The sequence below is a fragment of the Parasteatoda tepidariorum genome, chromosome 1 (assembly GCF_982258835.1).
Source record: "Parasteatoda tepidariorum strain Cologne lab strain chromosome 1, Ptep-v5.0, whole genome shotgun sequence".
In the NCBI taxonomy this organism is placed as follows: Eukaryota; Metazoa; Arthropoda; class Arachnida; order Araneae; family Theridiidae; genus Parasteatoda; species Parasteatoda tepidariorum.
Window position 1 is genome coordinate 44,611,674 of NC_141755.1, and position 20,808 is coordinate 44,632,481.

Here is a 20,808-nt window from a genome sequence, read left to right on the forward strand (position 1 = left end):
CAAATTACTACTGTATTTGTTATTGTGTCATCAAATTAAATTTTTAATAGAACTGCACATTTTGCATTTTTCTGAAAAATTAGGCGAAACTAACAAGAGGAATCAAAGTTCGAATTGATTACGAAAATTTTCAAAGTTCTTTTCAACTGTATTATTTGTTTTCACAGAATTCAAATTATAAGAATTTATTAATATTTTAAATCTTACCTCTAATTTTTCACGACAATCTTCACAATTATTTAAATAGTCTTCGATGGCAATCAGTTCAGTTTCTTTTTGTCCTTTAATGAGTAATACTCACTTCACAAATCATCCACTTTTGTGTTTTCAGTTTCATTCCCTAATTCGTGTCTGTGGATAAATTTCCCAGAATTTTTTTTTTATTCGAGTGATTTTCTTTTTATAGTTTCTATCTTTTTAATAATTGTGTTCATTATTCTGATCGCAGGATCCGTGAATGACGAATACAAACAATATGTTTTTAAAGTATTAAGTAATTTAATATTTTAATGACGGACAAGTATCCATTTAAATTAGTTATGTATAGTACTTACAATACTGCAACAGTAATTATTTAATATGTGAGCTTCACGAAATTTGTAGTTGCTCACTTCATTTAAAGTGTAATATCTCCCTAACCACAGCTGGGCAGAGGCGGACTGCGCATGCGTGGTTGTCAGTCAGTCAGTAAATTTTGAGCGAGTAAGTCGTGGGAGATCCTCTCCTCTCTTCTGTTGAATCATGATTGGAAATTTGTGTGTTTTTTTGTTTTTGTTGTGTTTTAATAAATTGTTTTTGTTTATAATCATATTTGTCTGTGTGTCTGTTGAGAGATACGTTACAAAAGGCTCTGGCCCTCTAGCTGCTCATCCCGCGTTTCTCACGGGCAACTCAAAAGTAGCAAAATTTGCTTATCTCGTGGGCATGTGTTTTTCTTCCTTTATTCAGGAGCACATCCCGCCTTTTAACTGCTTAACCAGTGAAATTAATTACATACGGTATTAGACGTTTAATTTAGGTTTTAACCAACAGATGTCGTTAGTTTTCCACAAGTTCGCCGCTTTTTTTCTAATTAGAAATGGCTGCTGGAAAACGTTTAGCGATTAACAGTGTATATATTCCTGATGATTTATCAGATTCCGAAAGCGATTTTTGTTTTTATAGTGATTTAGATTTTTCAGACTAGTCTTCAGATGGCGATGAATCTGATCATGATTCAAAAAACTTGCAAAGCGTTATACAGTTGAAGCAAAATTGTGTAATAAATAGAAATTAACTGTAATTCAATCGAAATTTATTTAAAAAAATAATTTTTTGTGATAACATCTAAAATTAGTTTTTCCGACAGCTTATTTTATCCTGATAAAAAAATCAATATAAAATTTCTTTACTAGGAAGAAGAAGTGCATGTTTCAATTTTCCATTATACATAAATTTAAAATATGCAAGAAAAAAAATTACACAATTTTTGAAGCTATTTCGGTTCACAAATTGAGTAATCAGAGCGTTAAAGACTGTCAGCTCAAAGTTGCGGAGACAACACGAATGGGATATCAAAATGATTCCTTTTATTGCTTGTAACCTTATTTCGAATTGCTCAAGTGTTTTATTAGTCTTCTGTTTTATTTTGTGTCAGATCTATTTAAAACACTTAAATACTGTAGCATTTTTGTAATATCAAAATAAAGTCAATAAAATAAATGAAGTAAGGTAAATTCAAAATTTTGGAATAGAGTTTTAATTGTGATCCTTTCTAAAAATATATTGGAATCATGCGTTCCGTATTTCGGGGTCGGATTTTATTACAGTTGTCATTTTTCAGCTCTTTTTGACGAAACAACCACATGTTGCAGTCAGAGTTTACTAAAGACGATGCTATCAATGATTTACTCTTAGAGTTGAAAGTTAAATTTAAAAAAAAGAAAGCTTTTTTTTTTTTAGAAAAAACGAGCATCTTAAATAAACAAACCTCTTCTCACCATGCAAAACTAGCTAATTTTTATGATATAAAATTAAATGCAAACTTAAGCAAAGAATATAATTGTTTATTTATTTAAAATAACTTCATCATTCATAATTGGTAATTTTTTACATACAATTATATCTGTTGGGATCATTTTTATAGACGCTAAATTTAATACATGGATCTGTTTTTTCATGAACGACAGAAGTGACATTTCCGCACCAAGAAAGTGACACTGACTAAAATTAAAATCGAAACAATTTTGAACAATGGAAATAGCCTCTAAGAGCGATAAAACCTCTCCATCAATAACCATTTAACTGTGGAATAGAGAATGGTCTCTTCCAAGAGGTTTTACTGCAAAACGAGAAAAAAAAAAAATTTTTTTTTGAGATACATTTTCGGCTAAAAAGATTCGAATAAATATTTAAATTTCTATATTTAATTGCGCTTTGCGAGTATAAATTTCTATATTTAATCCATGAATAACTTAATTGCCCTGTTAGTTCTATATTTAGTTGCCCTATAACGCAACTCTGACAGTGTTCCTCATAAATTAATTGTATAAGATGATCTGATGCCCCAATGAAAAAAGTTATCACAATGTTAATTTTATTTATTTAGAAAAGCATAGGTAGTAAATGTTTAGTGCATATAACATAATCATCAGTAGAATTCAGAATTGTTCCCGAATGAACCATCTCACTTCAAATCTTGCAAATGAGCCACATAATAAGGGAAACAAGGTAAGCAGTTTAATTCTTCCTTCTTACTCCAATATTACCATTGGCGTCGCATCGTTCGATTAGGTGTCTGGATGCTGGTCTTATGCGAGATTGTTTGTACTCATCTGGTTTGCCACAGTTTCCAATAATATTGACGCCTACTTCAAAAGTAGAGTTCACCCATTTTATGCTGCAGTCACAGTTTATCAAGTTACCTATTAAATGAAATTGAAAATTATAAGAGACCAAAAGTCTATATCAACAAAATAATTGCTAATGTTAAATTTTGTTTTACTGAGTGTGAACTATGCAAATAACTTGAAATTACGGCGGTGTGTAGAAAATTGTACTGAGAATACTATAGCATGAAAGAAATTTAACAGTTGATGATTAGTTCGAGAGTTAGTAACTGTTAGACTTCAAAAATTTATCAGTTGCTAAACTTGTAAAAAATGCCATGTCCAAAAAAGAACCATAACTATTGACTGCTGAAATGCAGCAAGAATATATTTGAAATTTGACCAGCTGAAAGGCCCTTTTGTTCATGTACTTAACACGAGAAAGACTTCTTTTAAAAATTCCAATTTGTTAGAAAATTATTACAATGTTTCTTTCCAAAACTTTATTTTATAAGCTCGCGCTTGACTTGATGCCAAAAATTAATTCATAAAATTTTAGAAAAATTAGACCTAGCATTTATTTAGGAATTTTGACATAAAAGACTCGAGAGACAATTTCTTTCAGCTGTTATGTGTAATAAGGCTATTGTTGTTAAGAAATAAAATTACTTCGAATTTATCACTTTTTTTTCGTGGCACAGATTCAGTTCTTTTAAGTCTAAAAATATTTTTTTTCAAGTAGGAATTGATTATTTTTTTAAGCCAATAATCGTTTGTTTTGTTACCATTAACACATTAGCATAATTAACAAAATATTCTTACATAAAATGTCATAAGATTTATATATTCATTTATGAGACATTATATAGACGATAAACCGCTCCAGCCAAAATTGCTATAAATATAAAACGATGCGCCATTGCTACACAACTGGTCTTTTTCGCCTTCTACTTTTGCTAAAATTTATAAAAGCGCCATAAATTTAGTTGCAAATCTTTCACAGTTGTTTTCCAGCCTATATAAATTTTCACGATTTCCACCCTCTCAATACGATTTTCTTGTTCTCGTTATATACGTTCTAATTTTGAAAGCCATCTTGTCCCTGCGTGAACTTACCCCTCAGATCGATTTTAAAGAGTTTTTCTGGTTTACTACTCCAATCTCTCTCCTTCAAGTCTGTTATTTGATTGTATGCAAAATTGAGGGATTTAATCTTCGGCATCAGAGGCACTAGATTTGATCCAATCACTTTAAGAGCATTGTAACTGCAAAGAGAATCATTATAAGTCATATCATGCTTCTTACAATAGTACACAACAATATCGCTAGTTTCCTCCATAAAGATACGTTGCTTTACAGCTGCTTGCAATAGTTATTATTATTATTTTTTAATTATTGTTAAATTTACGCTTTAACCTTTTTCTCTCGGATCGAGGAGAAAGTCGCTATTATTGAGCTGGAACCTTTTTAGGGCCCAATTCCACTATTTTGTAGGTATTTACAACAGGAACACCCTGTTGTCTGTTTGGTATACTTTTTTGTAATTCGCCATCTTGACCATGAGTCAATTCATGTTCAGACAAATATTTGTACATGAACGTACAAATTTTGTGCTTTTTTTAAAAAAAATCTTTCGATGTACACAAATATATGGATGTCAGTTAAACGTTAGAAGTGTTAATAGAGTCACAGTAAGAATGATTGTTCATTTTGTTATAACGGAATTTATGTATGCATTTACATAAAGATTGCTAGTGGAATCCCATTGAACCAGCCTCAGTTGCTATGGTGACTAAACCATAAGAACTTGATCCAGGCAAACATTTTGCGAGTTGTAAAAAGAAGAAAAAAATATTTTGCATCTGAACTGCAACATCGTTGCACATCAGGAGTAATCTAATTTATTCCGTCTGAAACTATGTCGTACACGCAATAAAAAAAATCCAACGAAGCATTAGAAATTGCTCGGAAACATGCTTTCACGCCCGTGTCACACAAGCTCATAACATTTTTAAAGCTTTGATAGACTTACATTACGATGATATTTTATTAAAATTAAAATATCTACCAGCTTATTCATAGAAACTCCCCTTGATGGAATGAAGGAAGGCCACCGGATTCGTTCCCTTCTGTCGATGGCACTCATAACATTTTTAAAACTTAGATAGACTTGTATTACGATGATACTTAATTAAAATATCTACCTGCGCCGGCCACCGATTTCGTGTTATTCAGTCGATGGCACTTATTTTGTACACCTATAACTTGGTGTGCGTTGTATAAGAAATAATAATAAAACTGTGACGAATTAGACGCTAAAAATCAAGTGCTACTCGTAAATGGCCGTAAGAGTAAGAACCTTCACCTTTGATAAGAGGTTTCCGGGTCCTTTTTGTAGGATTCTTCTCTGCAATAGTTCCGGTTTTTTATTCAAATGTAATTCATTTTTAAAATAAAATAATTTAAAGTTTAAAAAAAACAACTTTACTACTGGTTTGCACGAAAAAGTAATAAATAAAATATTGTGTGTAACTTATAAAAATAGAGCTTAGTCTCGGCTAATTTTTAAGGTTTTATGTTCATTTTTTTATATAAAGTTTATCTTAAAATGTATTGCTAGAATTTCTTACAAATTTTTTTAAGGTAACAGATAAAAAGTCGGTGATTTATTTGGGTTTATAATTGTTATTTGAAATTCGGTGGTTTATTTGAATTTATTGTTATTATTTGAAAACAGCCGACTTTTCATATGTTTTCTTTAAAAATTTATTAAAAATTCTTGCAACACTTAATACGAAAAGCGTTTTATAAAATACCTAATGAACAGAATACCTAAAAAATTAGCGGAGATTTTATAAACTCGTGTTTTATAAGTTGCACGCATTATTTATTACTTTTTCGTGCAAGCCCATGGAAAAATAGTTTTTTAAAAAATTTAAATTACTTTATTACATGTTTTTTCGTCCTAAGATTCGTTAAGTTTTGGAAAAAAGCTGTTCTCATTTTTTCTCAGAAACGAGTTTTAAAAGCAGAACTATAAATAAATGAGAACATGGATTTTTGAAAACTTAAGTAATGCCAACATTACCCCTGAACGGAATAATTAAAATTTTTAAATGATTCTTTGGATCTGAGTCTAAAATTGCTCTTGGTAGTCAATGTCCAACCCAAGCGCTAATGATTCTGGAGTTAAAAAAGCGTGACTATCACCCATAAGCTATACTTTTTTTTAAAATTTTTTTTTATTATAGACACCGGTTTCTATACTTCCGAAGGTAAATGAGACTAGCGAAAATGAATAGCCTCGATTCTTTGTTTATGTTAATGAGGAGTTTTCAGAATTCGTGGACTGCGATTTAATTACTAGCTTGGTTTCTATTTCATTGTTTAGCAAATCAAAATCTTTCTTGAATCGAAAATAATTAGGGAAGATGAATTTGTTTTTTCGAAAATCTCAATGCTTAATCTAATAAATTGTTGTGCCTTTAAAATAAAATATAACAAGAAATTTTTTCTGAAAAGTGTTGGAAATGTAACGACGAGTCTACTTTTAATGAATCGTTGAGAAATTGCTATTAACTTTTTCCATTTCACAAAATATAACTACAGGAAAATAACTTTTCCTCCAATGGGCAAGCATCTCTACAAGTTGAAATATCTGTTTTGTTAACTGTTATTCCTTTTTTTTGTCACTTTACTTTACTTAGTTTAGAATTTTGTTGGGATTTAATAGCGTTGGAACTTCATTGGAATGCAAAAATATTGTATTCAGACTTTTGCATCTTACCTGAGATCAAGATATTCCAAATTAGTGCTCGGTCCAAAAGTATTATCAATTCGGTCGATGGCATTATGTGATAAATTAAGTGATTTTAGATTGGGAACATTCCGGAATACATTAGAATCGATTTTAGAAATCCGATTGTAGGATAAATCCAATATCTTCAACTGCCTTAGAGTAAGTGAGAAGAAATCGGCCGTTATTGATTTGAGTCCACCCTGAGTTAGCTGAAAGTGTTCCAGTTTGGTCAGGCATCCCATCCAAGGTAGTCTACCACCGCTACCTGTGTTACAAAGGGTGCAGATCTTATCTGACGACGAACTGTTCACCACTTTGAAGCTGCAAGAGAAATATATTAAAACTGTTTAGTTCAGGAAATATTTTTATGAATAACATTTTTTTCTATTACGTATTTTCAGTTTTAATATAGACCATTTTTCACTCAGTTATTTGGCTAAAAATTGCAAAGTATCGAAAATAAATGATAAAATGAAATTTTTTTGTTATAGATTTTGTTTTATTTTAAATGTTCTATCGTTACACGAAACAAAAAGCCCTGCAAATAATTTCTGTTCGATTCGGGAATTAAAACAGTTGGAGAAAGAGCTGTTCGAAGAACATGTTAACCAATCTCTGTATGCTGATTGGTCTTAATGAAGAAATAAATTAGTAAAGCGCTTTTTTATAAGTTTTCCACATCTCTATTTAATTGTTGCTTCGTGAGTGGTACACTTATACAGTTTTCACTGCAGTGAAAGATTCTGAAAAGGAAATAAAATGGCCTCAAATTTATGTTATCGAAAAATACAAATATCGCAGTCGATTCAGAACATTTCCATAGATGCAAGTACCATTTTCATCAATCCAGTGTGCAGTTAGTGTTTGCAACCTTTCTAACTGAACCCAACAATGCTAAAATTGGTACTTTCCATTGTACTATCTCTATCTTGGAAATGTATGCACGTTCTGAATCGATTAAGATATTATGGCAGCAATTATTCTAGAAAAACAACTAATAGTTTTTCCCCTGCAATCTGCACGCCTGTCGTTTGCATCCAAGCTAGATGTTATATCGCTGGTTCAAAACTAAAACGACACATCTGCACTCACTTCTCATTCAAATAACATGAGAAGTGAGTGCAGAAGTGTCGTTTTAGTTTTGAACCAGCGATATGTATTAAATTTTTAAGAATATTTTAAAAAAAATGGTTTTATCAATTTAAATTATTTGTTCTTTAAATCACGAGATTCATTTTCTGGACAACTTGTAAAATGTACTTAAAGCACATAGTGTTCGACGAGGTTTAAAAGATGAAGTGGTATTTATGTTTAATGCATTTTATATTGCTCAAAAAATAAAAACATTAATTAAGTACGGGCAAATATTTGGATTTTCACTTACAAAATTTTTATTACAATTGTAGTTAACTCCATCTACTTTTTTTTAAATATTTTAAATATAGCGACAACAAATTACTTTCGAAATGTAGACAAGACTTCGTTAATTTTAGAAGAGAAACATAACTGGAGAATTTAATTTTTACTAATATTCAAAATAATTTTGAATAAAAATTGACTTGGTTAAATATGAGGAGATATTAAGAAGTTTTAATTGATTTTTATTTGAAGTAATTTTTTTATTCTAAAGCACTTATTTACGATTTTGTTCTTTTAACTTTCGAACTTCATGCTTTTCTCGACAGTGATTTAAGAAATACTAGGAAATTATCAAATATTAGTAATTTAAGTGATCAATGTTTTTTTTTTAATATCCTCCAAGAAATAAAGTGTAGTGTGAAAAACAAAAAATTGTATAACCCTGAATAACTTTTGATATAATGATCGGATTTAAACGTTCTAGGACTCTTTATGTTAATGGTTTGAGGGGGTGACTATGCTTCTTTTTTAATGCAGGCGATATTTTATGTTACGACATCAGACACAAAAATGTATTTTACAGCTCCTGAGAAATCGAATTTTAAAAAAGTCATATAGTTAAAATATGATTTCTCAGGTACAACTCGACCGATTTTTCTGAGCCTCAGACGTAAATCTTATTAACGGTACACAGAGGTAGTCTCACTGCGTACGTTGACGGGCCTGCAAAAGATTTGCACCTATCAGATTCGAATTTTTTTTTTTTTGAAATTGAACTTAGTTTCTTTATTTAACTAAAGTTAAAAATAGTTACCAGGAATCACTACTTTACTTCTTTTAAAAAGTAGCTTACAACACTACAAACTACGGGGGGGAAATAGCGACTACAGTAGTTTCGCTACCTATAGCGCGCAACTTCCGACCACTGACCAAGAATAATCCTCTGTTCTTGGTGTGATAAAACTCCTACATCCAAGTGTTATATATAGTTTTTCTAAAGTAAGAACTCCCCTATCCATTCGTCTGGACCCATGGCGGTGACTATGGTAATTAGGTATAACTATTTCAAGTAGGGGTGTGGGGTCACTGTTTAGGACAGGTTTTGGCTCGGGTCAGTGAGAGAAAGGAAATTTTTTACTTCGGTACTAGAAGCTACCCTCCCTGAAATGAGCTATCTTTGTTTCCATAGCAGCAGACCTCTGACTTTGTGGCAGGGGGAGTTCTTGCCGTAGACAAACTATAAGGCGTTTCAGTACACTACTTTGGTGTAAAGTAGTTTCCACTGTTTTTTGGAGTTGAGATACACTAACATCTCTTTTACCGTTAGGGGTTATATCGTATCGTATCGTATATCGTTATATCGTATTTCGCTACACCATTTCGGTCTAAAGTTGTTGCCACCATTTTTAGTGTTGAGATATACTACAATTTTTTACAGTGGCGGCAAATACACGGTGTTTCACTACACCATTTTAGTGTAAAGTTGTTGCCATCATTTTTGGTGTTGAGATACACTATAATTTTTTACAGTGGCGGTAAAAACACGGTGTTTCACTACACCATTTTAATGTAAAGCTGTTGCTGCCATTTTTGGTGTTGAGATACACTATAATTTTTTACAGTGGCGGTAAATACACGGTGTTTCACTACACCACTTTAGTGTAAAGTTGTTGCCATAATTTTTGGTGTTGAGATACACAACAAATTTTTACAGTGGCGGTAAATACACGGTGTTTCACTACACCATTTTAGTGTAAAGCTGTTGTCACCATTTTTGGTGTTGAGATACACTAAAATTTTTTACAGTGGCGGTAAATACACGGTGTTTCACTACACCACTTTAGTGTAAAGTCATTGCCATCATTTTTGGTGTTAAGATTCACTACAAATTTGTAAAGTGTACTTACCTAGTAGTAACAGAATTTTTGCACATGAGTGACATACTGCAGGCAAAGCACGGTGATAGTGTACTATCGACTATCTCAACTTCCTTGATGGTGGTCAACGTTAGCCAATTATTAGGTAGAACACTTTGACTATCACCCGTAGCTCCAAGTTGTTGCGCCTCCCAGAAAGAATCGTACATGACGAATTTATCTATCTCCAAATCTTTCAGAACATGAAGAATTGCACCCAACTCATCCGTTTTCCTCAGACCTTGGCAGATGAGGGTAGTCGAAGGGTGCCTCTTTCCGGTCAATTTAGTGTTAATGCAGATGCAAGGGTATACATCTACTCGAGGAGGGCAATCGGATCCTGCAAAAACTCCTGCAGCGCCGATTGCCACGAAGATCAACACAGGTATCATGCCTACATTTCAATACAGGATAAATTACTTAAAAACACAGAAAACAGGCTATCCAAAAGAAACAATCAAAACTGTATCCTTTTGTAAGTATAATTATGAGTGAATGATACCATATCATCCCTATAGTGGAGGGATCATTCCCATTCGAGTGTGCAAAGGAGCACTCATTTATTATTGAGGATTCTCCCAATTGGGCATACAACCGCCGCTGTTTTGGGTGAATGTGTTATTTTGTAGTGCAAAAATTGATTGCACTTAGAAGAAACTTTAAATTGTGAAGATGTGTAAAATTCATTTCAGACCAAAATACAGTAATAAAAAAATAAGTGTTTGATCTATCTATGATTTCAAAAATGATTCTAATTTTCAGGCGCCGAATGGAATCTATAATAAAGTAGTTTTTTTAAACTCATTTTTATTTACTTGAAATGAAATATCATTTAATAGATGCTTACAAACGAAATTCATAATTTAAAAATGAAATTACTTATGAAGAACTCAAATCTGCAATAGTTCAGATTTAGAAGGCTTTCCCATCCCCACCCACGGAACAGCGGTTGAGAATCGAACTCAGTTGTTTTACACTTGTTGTTTCACAATATCAAACACATCCATATTTATTTTTTCCATCTTCTCTATTTTACATAATTTTAATCGATTACAGCGCTTTTTGTTATCAAAAATAAGGACAGTCATTTTTGTAAATCCAAGTCTACAATAAAAATGGAGGATTCTGTTTAAAATTTTGGCGTTGTTGCCCGCAGAACGATCCCGTCGATGTGGATTTTTCTTTGGGGGGGGGGGTAGTTATCATCATTGAAACTTTAAAATTATTTACAAAAAATTTCCACATATTTTTAGATTTTTTATTTGATGCGTACATTTCATCAGATATTTGACTGTTTTATTTCCCGAGCACCCTGTATAACAATACGAACATACATTTGAGGAAAATTGCAGGCTAAAAATCATAAGATGTGTGACTAATTAATAATAATTTTAGCAAACGAGAGATCCTGTTTAACGCATAAATAAAGAATGTTAACTTTTCTGATTTCATGAATTTTTACATTGATTTATTTCTCTAATATAACAGCATCATCAGATTTCTATAATACGAAGATATTATCGTATTTTTAATATTATTTATCATAACAACCGAATCTCGAAACGAAACAGTACTCTTTATTTCGGATGTTCCTGCCACACATTTTACGATTTTTAATTTATGTACGAATTTTAATTTATAATAATTTAATTTAATTTCGAATTTTAATTTATCATAATTTAATTTATTTTCGAATTTTAATTTATGTAATGATTTACAAAATTCGAAAGAGGAAATAATTAGGAAATAATAATTTTCCGCCAACAAAATGCGAGAATATAGCCTATAATATTAGAATTAAAAAATATTACATTTACAGTTAAAAAAAATTTTAAGCATTTTTATTCTATACTTTATTCTATGAACCCAACGCTTTTGTTACTTTAAATTAGTAATTGTTATGATTAAAAGTATCTTGTAGAAAAATATTAGTGCTAGAGAAGTTGGTTGCAGAAAAGCCCAAAAAAATTCTGCCACATGGGAAGATAAGAATTTAAATAATTCCTATTGGACAAGAAAAGTCGTGTTTATATAATACAGGGATGAGAGTAGTCAGAAAGGAAATTAAAAAAAAAAAATACAAATCATGTTTTTTTAATTTTTTGATCACGATGCATAATTTTTAAATCGCACGATATTACAACCACAAAAACGAATCACGATATTGGATTTTAAGCTCGCGTGAATACGAATTGCTACACAGGGCTTCAACAGCTCGTAAATACAAATCGCGATATTGAATTTTTAAATCTCGTAAGTAAGAATCGCAATGTACAATATTTAAATCGCCTGAATAAGAATCGCAACGTTCAGCTTTTAAATCAGGTAAATACGAAAATCGAGATTTAATAATAAAATTGCGATTTTAAAAATGTGTAAATACAAAACACGATATTGGATTTTTAAATGTTGTAAATAAGAATCATAATATACGATATTTAAATAGCGTAAATAAGAATCGCAATGTGCAACTTTTAAATCAGGTAAATACGAAAATCGACGATTGATATTAAAATCGCGTGAATAAAAAATCGAGATATTTGCAGAGTCTGGATTTGTGATTTCTAAAAGGCTTGTTTGTATTGTTTTTGTTTAGACATAATAAATTAAAATTTACAAGATTCATTGAATGAGCAAATAAATATTTTCACCGCAAATCCACCTCTATTTTTTTCCTCTTTTTTTGTTTGTTTTCACGCCAGAATACAAGAAGCAGCAACATCTGAATTACGAAAATACGAGCTATCCAGCCGACGGATAAAAAATACGGACGGATAAAAAATACGGAAATTTCTGTGCGTGAAATCGGAGAAAATAGCTAAAATAAGTAAAAATGCGGAAGGATTAGCAGCTAGGGCGTAGATTGAATTTTCTGTTTATCTTTGAAAATCGTAAATAAATATAATTATTTTACTTCAATGACTGAATTTTAAAAAAAAACGGGATATTTATTAAAAAAACGAAACTTTTAGAGAATCGGAGTTTTTGATAAAAAGGCTGAAATTCGAGAGACAAAAAAAATCTCATCCCTGTATAAAGGTCAACCAGTTTTATCCCAACGAAATGATTTTTAGAGAAACTTCAGAGGGAGGAAAAGGGACTTCAATAATTTACCTCCGCGGAAAATTAAATTCCTCATAAAATATTTTAACTTGTGTAAAAAAAAATTTCAGCGGAAATTAGCGGGAAAAAATGGAAAAATCTGAAAAAAAAGAGGAAATCCGCGGAAGAATCTCATCCCTGATAATAGCTAATTTGGGTTACATTAAGTTTGTTTTTGGATAGACAATTTAGAAATAAAGTAAGACAGCATTTCATATAGTAATATTAATGACATATTAGAGGATAAACATCGACTTTTCTATTTTTGAGATTTTTCCTAATGAAATAAACGCATCTTAAACTAAAAATTTCAAATTTGATAATTTTTTTAAAAATGTTAATTGATTTTTAACAAAGCTGCATTCTTAATGTTTCCACGCTAAGTGTCAGAAAAACTACACACTAGAAAAAAAAATATTTAGCGTTCATAACTTAAATTTATAGTTGGAACCAATAATATTTCACTTGACTTGATAATGTATTTAATAATTTCAATTATTAAATTTTAATGAAAAATATGTATCTAATGTTTATATGGCCATAAAAAATATAAAAATCATTAAAAACCATCGTTTTAAAGGTTCAAAACAATGTTCAGATACATATGTGTGCAGTGGCGCAGTTTTGATGAATGTTCGTGGGGGGGGGGTTATCTACTTTTGACACACACATACAAATTATATATATATATATATATATATATATATATATATATATATATATATATATATATATATATATATATCTTCCTATCAGGCAATATCTCGTTTCAAAAAATTATAAGATGCATATAAAGCAAAATCATTAAAATATATAAATATTATCAAGTACTAGTATATGGTACATATATTTTAGCAAATAAATTGATAAGTGTTACAAAAAGATGTTTCGATATTTAGATTCTGAAAAGATGTTAATAACATTATTTATATCTACTTCAATTTCCCGATGTATGCTTAAATGAGCCAGTCCGTTCAAACGAGTTTCTTTTGTGGAGTTTCTCAAATATGATTTAATTCTTTTCAAAGTCGAAAAGCTGAGTTCTACACTGGCAACAGTGACAGGTAAGGTAGCTCCTATTTTTAAGATGTTGTAGACGTGTGGAAATAAAAGTTCATCACAGAAGTTTATTGCGTCTATAAATGAATGGGGCCTTTCTGCGTCTGAAGGTTGAGTACAACGTTGCTTCCACAGTAAAACTTCCTTAACAATAATATTAGCAGCTGCAACGTCTGATATGTCCGGCCATGTCGTTAAAATTTCTTCCAAACACCCTTCAATTTGTTTTTCACTCAATTTTACTACTGAAACGGGTAAAATGTTTTGAATACTTGTGAGTACTTTTCGATGGGCAGCAAATCTTATATTTAATTGGCAAATAATGTGGTCTAAAGCAGGAATAAATATCAATTTCCTGTAATAATCTTCGGGAGAACATGCAGGATAATTTCCTCTATTCCTCTGTTTTGCTGAAAGGCGGGGAATTTTGAGCTCTTCTCCAACTTCGTCAGCAAATTCAGTCGCATTTTCAAATAAAGATTTAAATTTTGATTCGGCGTTTTCACGTGCACTCTTAAACAGGTTTATTAAATCATCTGCCATATCCACAGCGGATACTAAATCAACCTTTACTCCTTGTAAGTATGTTGATAGCCTGTGAGTAAAGGAAAAAAGCTCATGGATCACTATCAAAGAAATAATAAAATTCCCACCTTTTAAAGACTGTAACAAAATGTACGCTTTCTTTGAAGACTCGTTGTCTCCTGATTCCTGAATTTTTTCCAGAGAGTAAAATATTGGAATAAAAAGTTCTTTGAACGTAATAACTGCATCAAGTCTTTCTGTCCACCTCGTCTCACACAATTTCGTTAAACGTTGCTTTTTAACCTCATTATTTATTTCATTAATTTCATTTCGTAAAATGGCTTACCTTTTGCATGAATGCCTGAAAAAGTAAATCACTTCTTTTATAACGCCTACGGCACAGGGCTAAAGAGAATAGAAGGGCTGGTTCACTCCTTTGAAGTATCTCTTGCCGCGCCGATCCTCTGACGTCACTTTGGCGCAAAGCTCGCACTTTTACTTCAAGAACGGAGCGTTTGGCCTTACTAGCTCTAACTAATATTGGATCATTTCTTTTTGCGAGATATTCTAAGACATTTGTTATTTTCCATAATGACTTTCCTCAGTTTTTGCAGTGAATTTACAAGAATTTAAAACTATTATCGAAATGCCAGTTTGCGCGATTACAACTTGCAAAAATTCTGATATAAAAACAAAAGGAAAAAGTATAATTTTTCGCGTGTTCCCTAAAGTAAATAAACAACTATGTAAAGAATGGATTCCGAAATGACACAGTTAATATAAAACCGCAATACGTTTATTCTGTCGTAAAGAACTTTTATAAAAATTCATTATCTAAATAGAAACCGCCTCGCTACTTCATAAAGAAAGGCAGGTGAAAAGAATTAAAAAATAGATAAAGTCAAAGAAATTTAAAATGTAAGTAAAAAGTATAAGTAAAATATATAGTTGAAATTTTCCTAATTTCATAACATATTTTTTAATGTAGTTATTCTAAATATTTATGATTTATTTTAAAAATTATATTCTCTTCAACTTAAATATTTATATATTATATCATCGTAAATTTAAATGCCTATAAACAATTGTAAAATTTCTGATGTCATTATGAACCTAAATTATTATTTTGTTTCAGTAATTAGCGTTTAAGGTTGATGTTTCCTAATGATTAAGTATGAACAAATTGCTATTAACGACATATTTTAAAATCAGGGATTCTAAATTTAACTTAACTTATCGTTATAAAAGAATATGTAGATAAAAAAAGTGTCGATATATGCCTTCATTTTTCTTAATAGTTAAAGTTAAAACTGAACTTTTTAAAATAAAGTATTTATCGTGTCATTTTCACCAACTAGCAAAACATTTTTATAAGTTTAAAATGGTATTTTTTTAATATAATAACCAAGAAAGTTTTTTTTGAACTATGTTTATGAACGGAAATAATGTGTAATTACGTAAAGTTTGAAGGCTAATAACCAGAAAAAGTCTAACTTATTTTTACAAGAGAAAGATGCAAAGTTATCATATCTTTGCTTGCGATCTCCGAGATCTGTAGACACAGTGACGTCATGAGGAGGGAAATCGTAGCTTCAGCTCTAAGAGCGGAGTGAACTAGCCCTTGTATTCTCTTTAGCCCTGCTACGGCATTCCTCAAATAGGAATTAGCACATGTATCGCTGAAGGCTAATTTAAGAGAATGGCTTGCACAATGAACGTATAAAGCTTGTGGATACATCTCCTTAATACGAGCTGCACACCCTTGCAACTTTCCGCTCATTGAAGACGCACCATCATATCCTTGACCTTTTAAAAACTTCAAATTTAAATTTAATTCTTTGCAAGTATTGATTAATTTATTTGATAATCCTCTTCCAGTGACGTCATCAACTTGCACAAAAGTCAAAAAGTCTTCTCTCAAAACTAGTCCTTGCTCGGTTTTTTCTAAATATCGGGCACACAGTGATAATTAATCAACCCCGCTAACGTCTGGAGTTTCATCAGCTAATATGCTGAAGCATTCAGACTTGTTGATCTTAACAACAAGCTCTTTTAAAATAGTCCTTCCACAAATTTCAATGAGCTCATTTTGGATTTGAGGACTTACGTAGCGGCTTCCTTTCGAGCAAAATGCTGCCTTAGACTTTCATCCCCCGCTGCCATTCGAAAGCGCAGTAGAGATCTAAAATTTCCATCATTGTGGCATGGAGCTTTCGTCGTTATCGGTCCGGAGTCACAATGACCACGGCAAGTTAATTCTTGTTCGCCTATTAAAATTATAGTTTCGATGATTGATGTTAACACTTTTCTATTTTCTTTAATTGTGACTTGTTTCGCAGTGTCAAGTTGAAGATGTACGTTAGGAATTTTATTTTCATTAATGCTTATAAAATGTTGCCCAGACACGCATGCATTTTTGTGATAGTCTAAATTTTGATGATAATTAAACTTCTCTTTAGCGTTTTTCCATTTATTAAAAGGCTTTTTCACAAGAGAATTTGGCACTGTATGGCTCCCCTTACCTACTTCTTCACTACAGAAGAAAAAACAATATCGACAAAATGCACCGTCCAAATTTCCTGAATATTCTAACCAAGGGAATTCTAACAGCCATTTTCTTTGAAATTTTAATTTTCTTTTTCCACTAGTAGGAAACTTAAATGATTCATTTGGCATACAACGATTTTTTAAAATTTCCCATTTTTCTTCATCAGTGTATTTTTTACTATGCTCTAAACGCGAAATATCTTTTAACATCAGATCACTTCCACTTTCGATAACTGATTCATTTAAAACTGCAATGAAAATTATGTTTTTAATGAAAATGTGAAACAAAGGAAAGTTTAAAAAATTAAAGCAAATTTGAAACTTGAAAATATAAAAAAAACTTTCAGTATTGAATAAGAAAAGCCGTTCATACGATTCGCATTTAAAATTGCTAACAAAGTAAATAATCACCTCATAAACGAAATGGGCAAAGCTGTTAGAAACGGAAGAAAAGAAGCACAATTTATGTATACGTTTGAAAAAAAAAAACGATTTGTAACGCTTATAATTTGGAAAAAATATTTGATGGGTAAAAAAAATGTTTATAATTTTGTTTCAACTCGATATTTAAGTGTATAATTGAAAGAATCTAGAATAGAACTATACATATTTATAAGAATAATTGAAATGTAAAAAAAAAATATTCTGAAAGATAATTCTTTCAAATATGTAAATGTTTATTATATAAGATTATTCAATTATTTTATATCTTTCGGCATGTCCAATATGAAATAATTTTAAATCAAGCAAATAGAACAGAATCAAGTGTAATAAAATAATTTAAAGTCAACAAAAAAATATTATTTTTATTTTGCTTTTCTTTATGCTGAGGAAATTAAAATTTATAATAATGAAAATTCTCTTTTCAAGAAAATACGTTATTAGCAAAAATCAGAAGAAAAATAAACTGGAATAATAAAATTTGACAAAAAAATATTGCTTACCTGCTGTTTTTGAGTTATTTCCTGAACTCGAACAACATTCCATATTAGTGAAACAATCGTTTATCGAAACGGAGTCAATATCTTTGTCATTATTTGTTTCAATTCTTGGCCTTTTAATTAGCCAACGATCCATGATTATAATCGAAAGAATCAATCACTAACATAAACTAAAATTCTTTTTTCCCATCTCTTTTATTTTTACCCCCTAACGCTGGAGATTGGTTGAGACAGCGGCCTTGAAATTGATCTCGTCAGCAATATTACTCGCGTGGTCACGTGTAAAATGAAAAAGAAACTAACAATTGTTTTTTGCATAGATGAAGAATATTGATACTATTTTTATATTTATTATTAATTTTTATTTTTATTATTAATTTTTATTGCTTTCTTTAAAAAAACACTTGTAAATTAAATTGTATTTATTTTTATAGAGTTGTCCATTTTGATTAAACAAGTTACGAATAATTTGGGGGGGGGGGGTTTGAACAATAATAGTCATAAATCCAACTGTAGATTGACTGTTCAAAGCCGGCTTAAATTTTAACAGTACCATGAATTTGATTTATATGAAGTTTCATGAAATATTTACACCACTGTCTTGAGAAACAATGCCTACGTTATCCATTAATATAATCGAAAGATTTTTAAGAAATTTTCCAAATTTTCACAAATAAAAGAAACATTTTAAAAAATCAAAATTTCTATAATATTTAAAAAAAAAACTTTTTTAAACTAACTTTTGAACTAATGCGAATAATTTCTAACTTTTGTAAAAATACGCTGCTTACCTACCCTTACGATGGATCTGGTCTTGAGTAGTAATAAAACAAAATAATAATAAGTATAATAAATTTTAATCAAAAATCTATAAACTATTCTTGTAAATTTTTATTATTCTGTTGCATGTTTCATTATTATAAATACATTTAATTAAAACTATCATCAACTTTATGGTTGAAATTAATGTCAGAAATCTGACTGCATATTATTTCTCTGATGGAATTATTATTATTTTTCTAGTAATTTTAAAGAGTTTAGTTTTTAGCATAGCATTATACATACATATGTAATGCTAATTAGTAAGAATAAATCTACTCATTTTCTTAAAATAAAATTTTAAAACACATATGAAGAGAGTAACTTACCAATAATCGATGCTAATAACTTAATCTGTACGATATTAATGCATATGCCCTCAAGAAATTGCGAATCCAAAATAGTCTACAGCAAAGAATCTACCAATGAGCCAAAAGAAGAAGGGAAACCCCCTGTATTCCGACTTGATAAATAATATAAACAAGTGATTATTTGTCGTAACAGGTTTTGTAGAGGTCCTTGATTGGCTGGACACTCGGAAACTCTTATTCTTTAGGTCAAACGTCAATCTTGATAATGTAACTCGAGATGGTTGGATGAAACACAGAGCGAAAAAAGAAGGGATTTTGTTATTAAACATTTTTCAAGAAGTTTTTTTTTTTATCTCATTCCAATCGAACTGTGGAAGGGGCGAGGTGGGTGTGGAAAATTCTAAATATTCTTTTAATCCATTTTATTCAGAAATAAACTGATGGTAGATATTTTGCACTATTTAGCAGTACATATCCGATTGTCTATATACTATAATATATATATATATATATATATATATATATATATATATATATATATATATATATATATATATATATATATATATATATATATATATATATATATATATATTTCTGATAAAATTACATCGATAAATTCGACCACCAGCATGTTTCGAAAGGTAGTTTAGTATTATACATTTGTCTCATATTTTTGAGTTTTGATAAATATCTTTGCTTTTGCATAATTTATGTTGAAAAAAATTAGCGTTATCTAAATCTGTTTTCATTATTTTAATTTGTAATAAAAAATTTTAAAAAGCAGAAGAATTTGTGTTTGTTTTTAAAAGACTTAACTAAAATCGCATAATTTCATAATATTAATTGTCCCTATTAGAATTTCTAAAAATTATCAAGCACTAATTACTCTAAATGGATAACTTTCTTTTCTGAACACAGTACTGTCGAATGGCACTCTTTTATAAGGTATATCAAAAAATAAAAGTAAAATTGTAGATGGCTTCTCCTTTTAGTCAAGAAAAGGGAATCCTACTGTTACGAAAAAAGTTACATTTTGTAGTGATGATCACTAAATATTTCTACATATTCTAGTAATCAATATATATTTTCTAACAAGGGCGCCCCTCTAACAAACTACCCCCCCCCCCCCAATTTTTTTAAAAATACTTTTTTATTACATTTTGTTTCGTTATTACACATACTTTCATCTGTTAATTTTTTTCAAGATACATTTCTTCATTGTTAACAAGATATTTAAAAAAAAAGTGCGAATTTCTTGTACTTGCGAATTTTGCCTTGAGAAACTGTACTGATGGCGCTGGCATTGAAACACAAATAACTATAAACAGTAGTTTCGTATAATAACGTGTTTGTACACGCTTAACATTGGTATTTATTGTGTTGATGAAGTTTTACAGTTGTGAGAAGTCAGTTTGTATTATACACCTTTCTTAAACAAAATAATTAGTAGAAAATATAATATTATTTATATTTTATGAAATGAAATTTAAAAATATAGCTTAGATATCTGCCAAGTTTCTGCATAAGAAAAGAATCAAAGATGACTCAGAATTCATTGAAAAAAGTTATAAACAGATTTGAACAGCAAACAAGACTATTACAATTCTTGTTTGATTAAAC

General features: G+C 30.3%; 1 protein-coding gene across 1 annotated transcript; it reads right to left on the bottom strand.

Annotated features, from left to right (window-relative positions):
* Positions 1 to 2,558: 2,558 nt before the first annotated feature.
* Positions 2,559 to 19,434, bottom strand: LOC107441292 (uncharacterized). The gene is made up of 5 exons (XM_043050000.3): positions 19,204 to 19,434; positions 9,873 to 10,275; positions 6,595 to 6,927; positions 3,924 to 4,072; positions 2,559 to 2,903 (listed from the first exon to the last, which is right to left on the bottom strand). Exons 2-5 carry the CDS (start codon positions 10,271 to 10,273, stop codon positions 2,719 to 2,721), a joined length of 1,068 nt encoding a protein of 355 aa, XP_042905934.2. The 5' UTR covers positions 10,274 to 10,275; positions 19,204 to 19,434; the 3' UTR covers positions 2,559 to 2,718.
* Between the last annotated feature and the right edge of the window lie 1,374 nt (positions 19,435 to 20,808).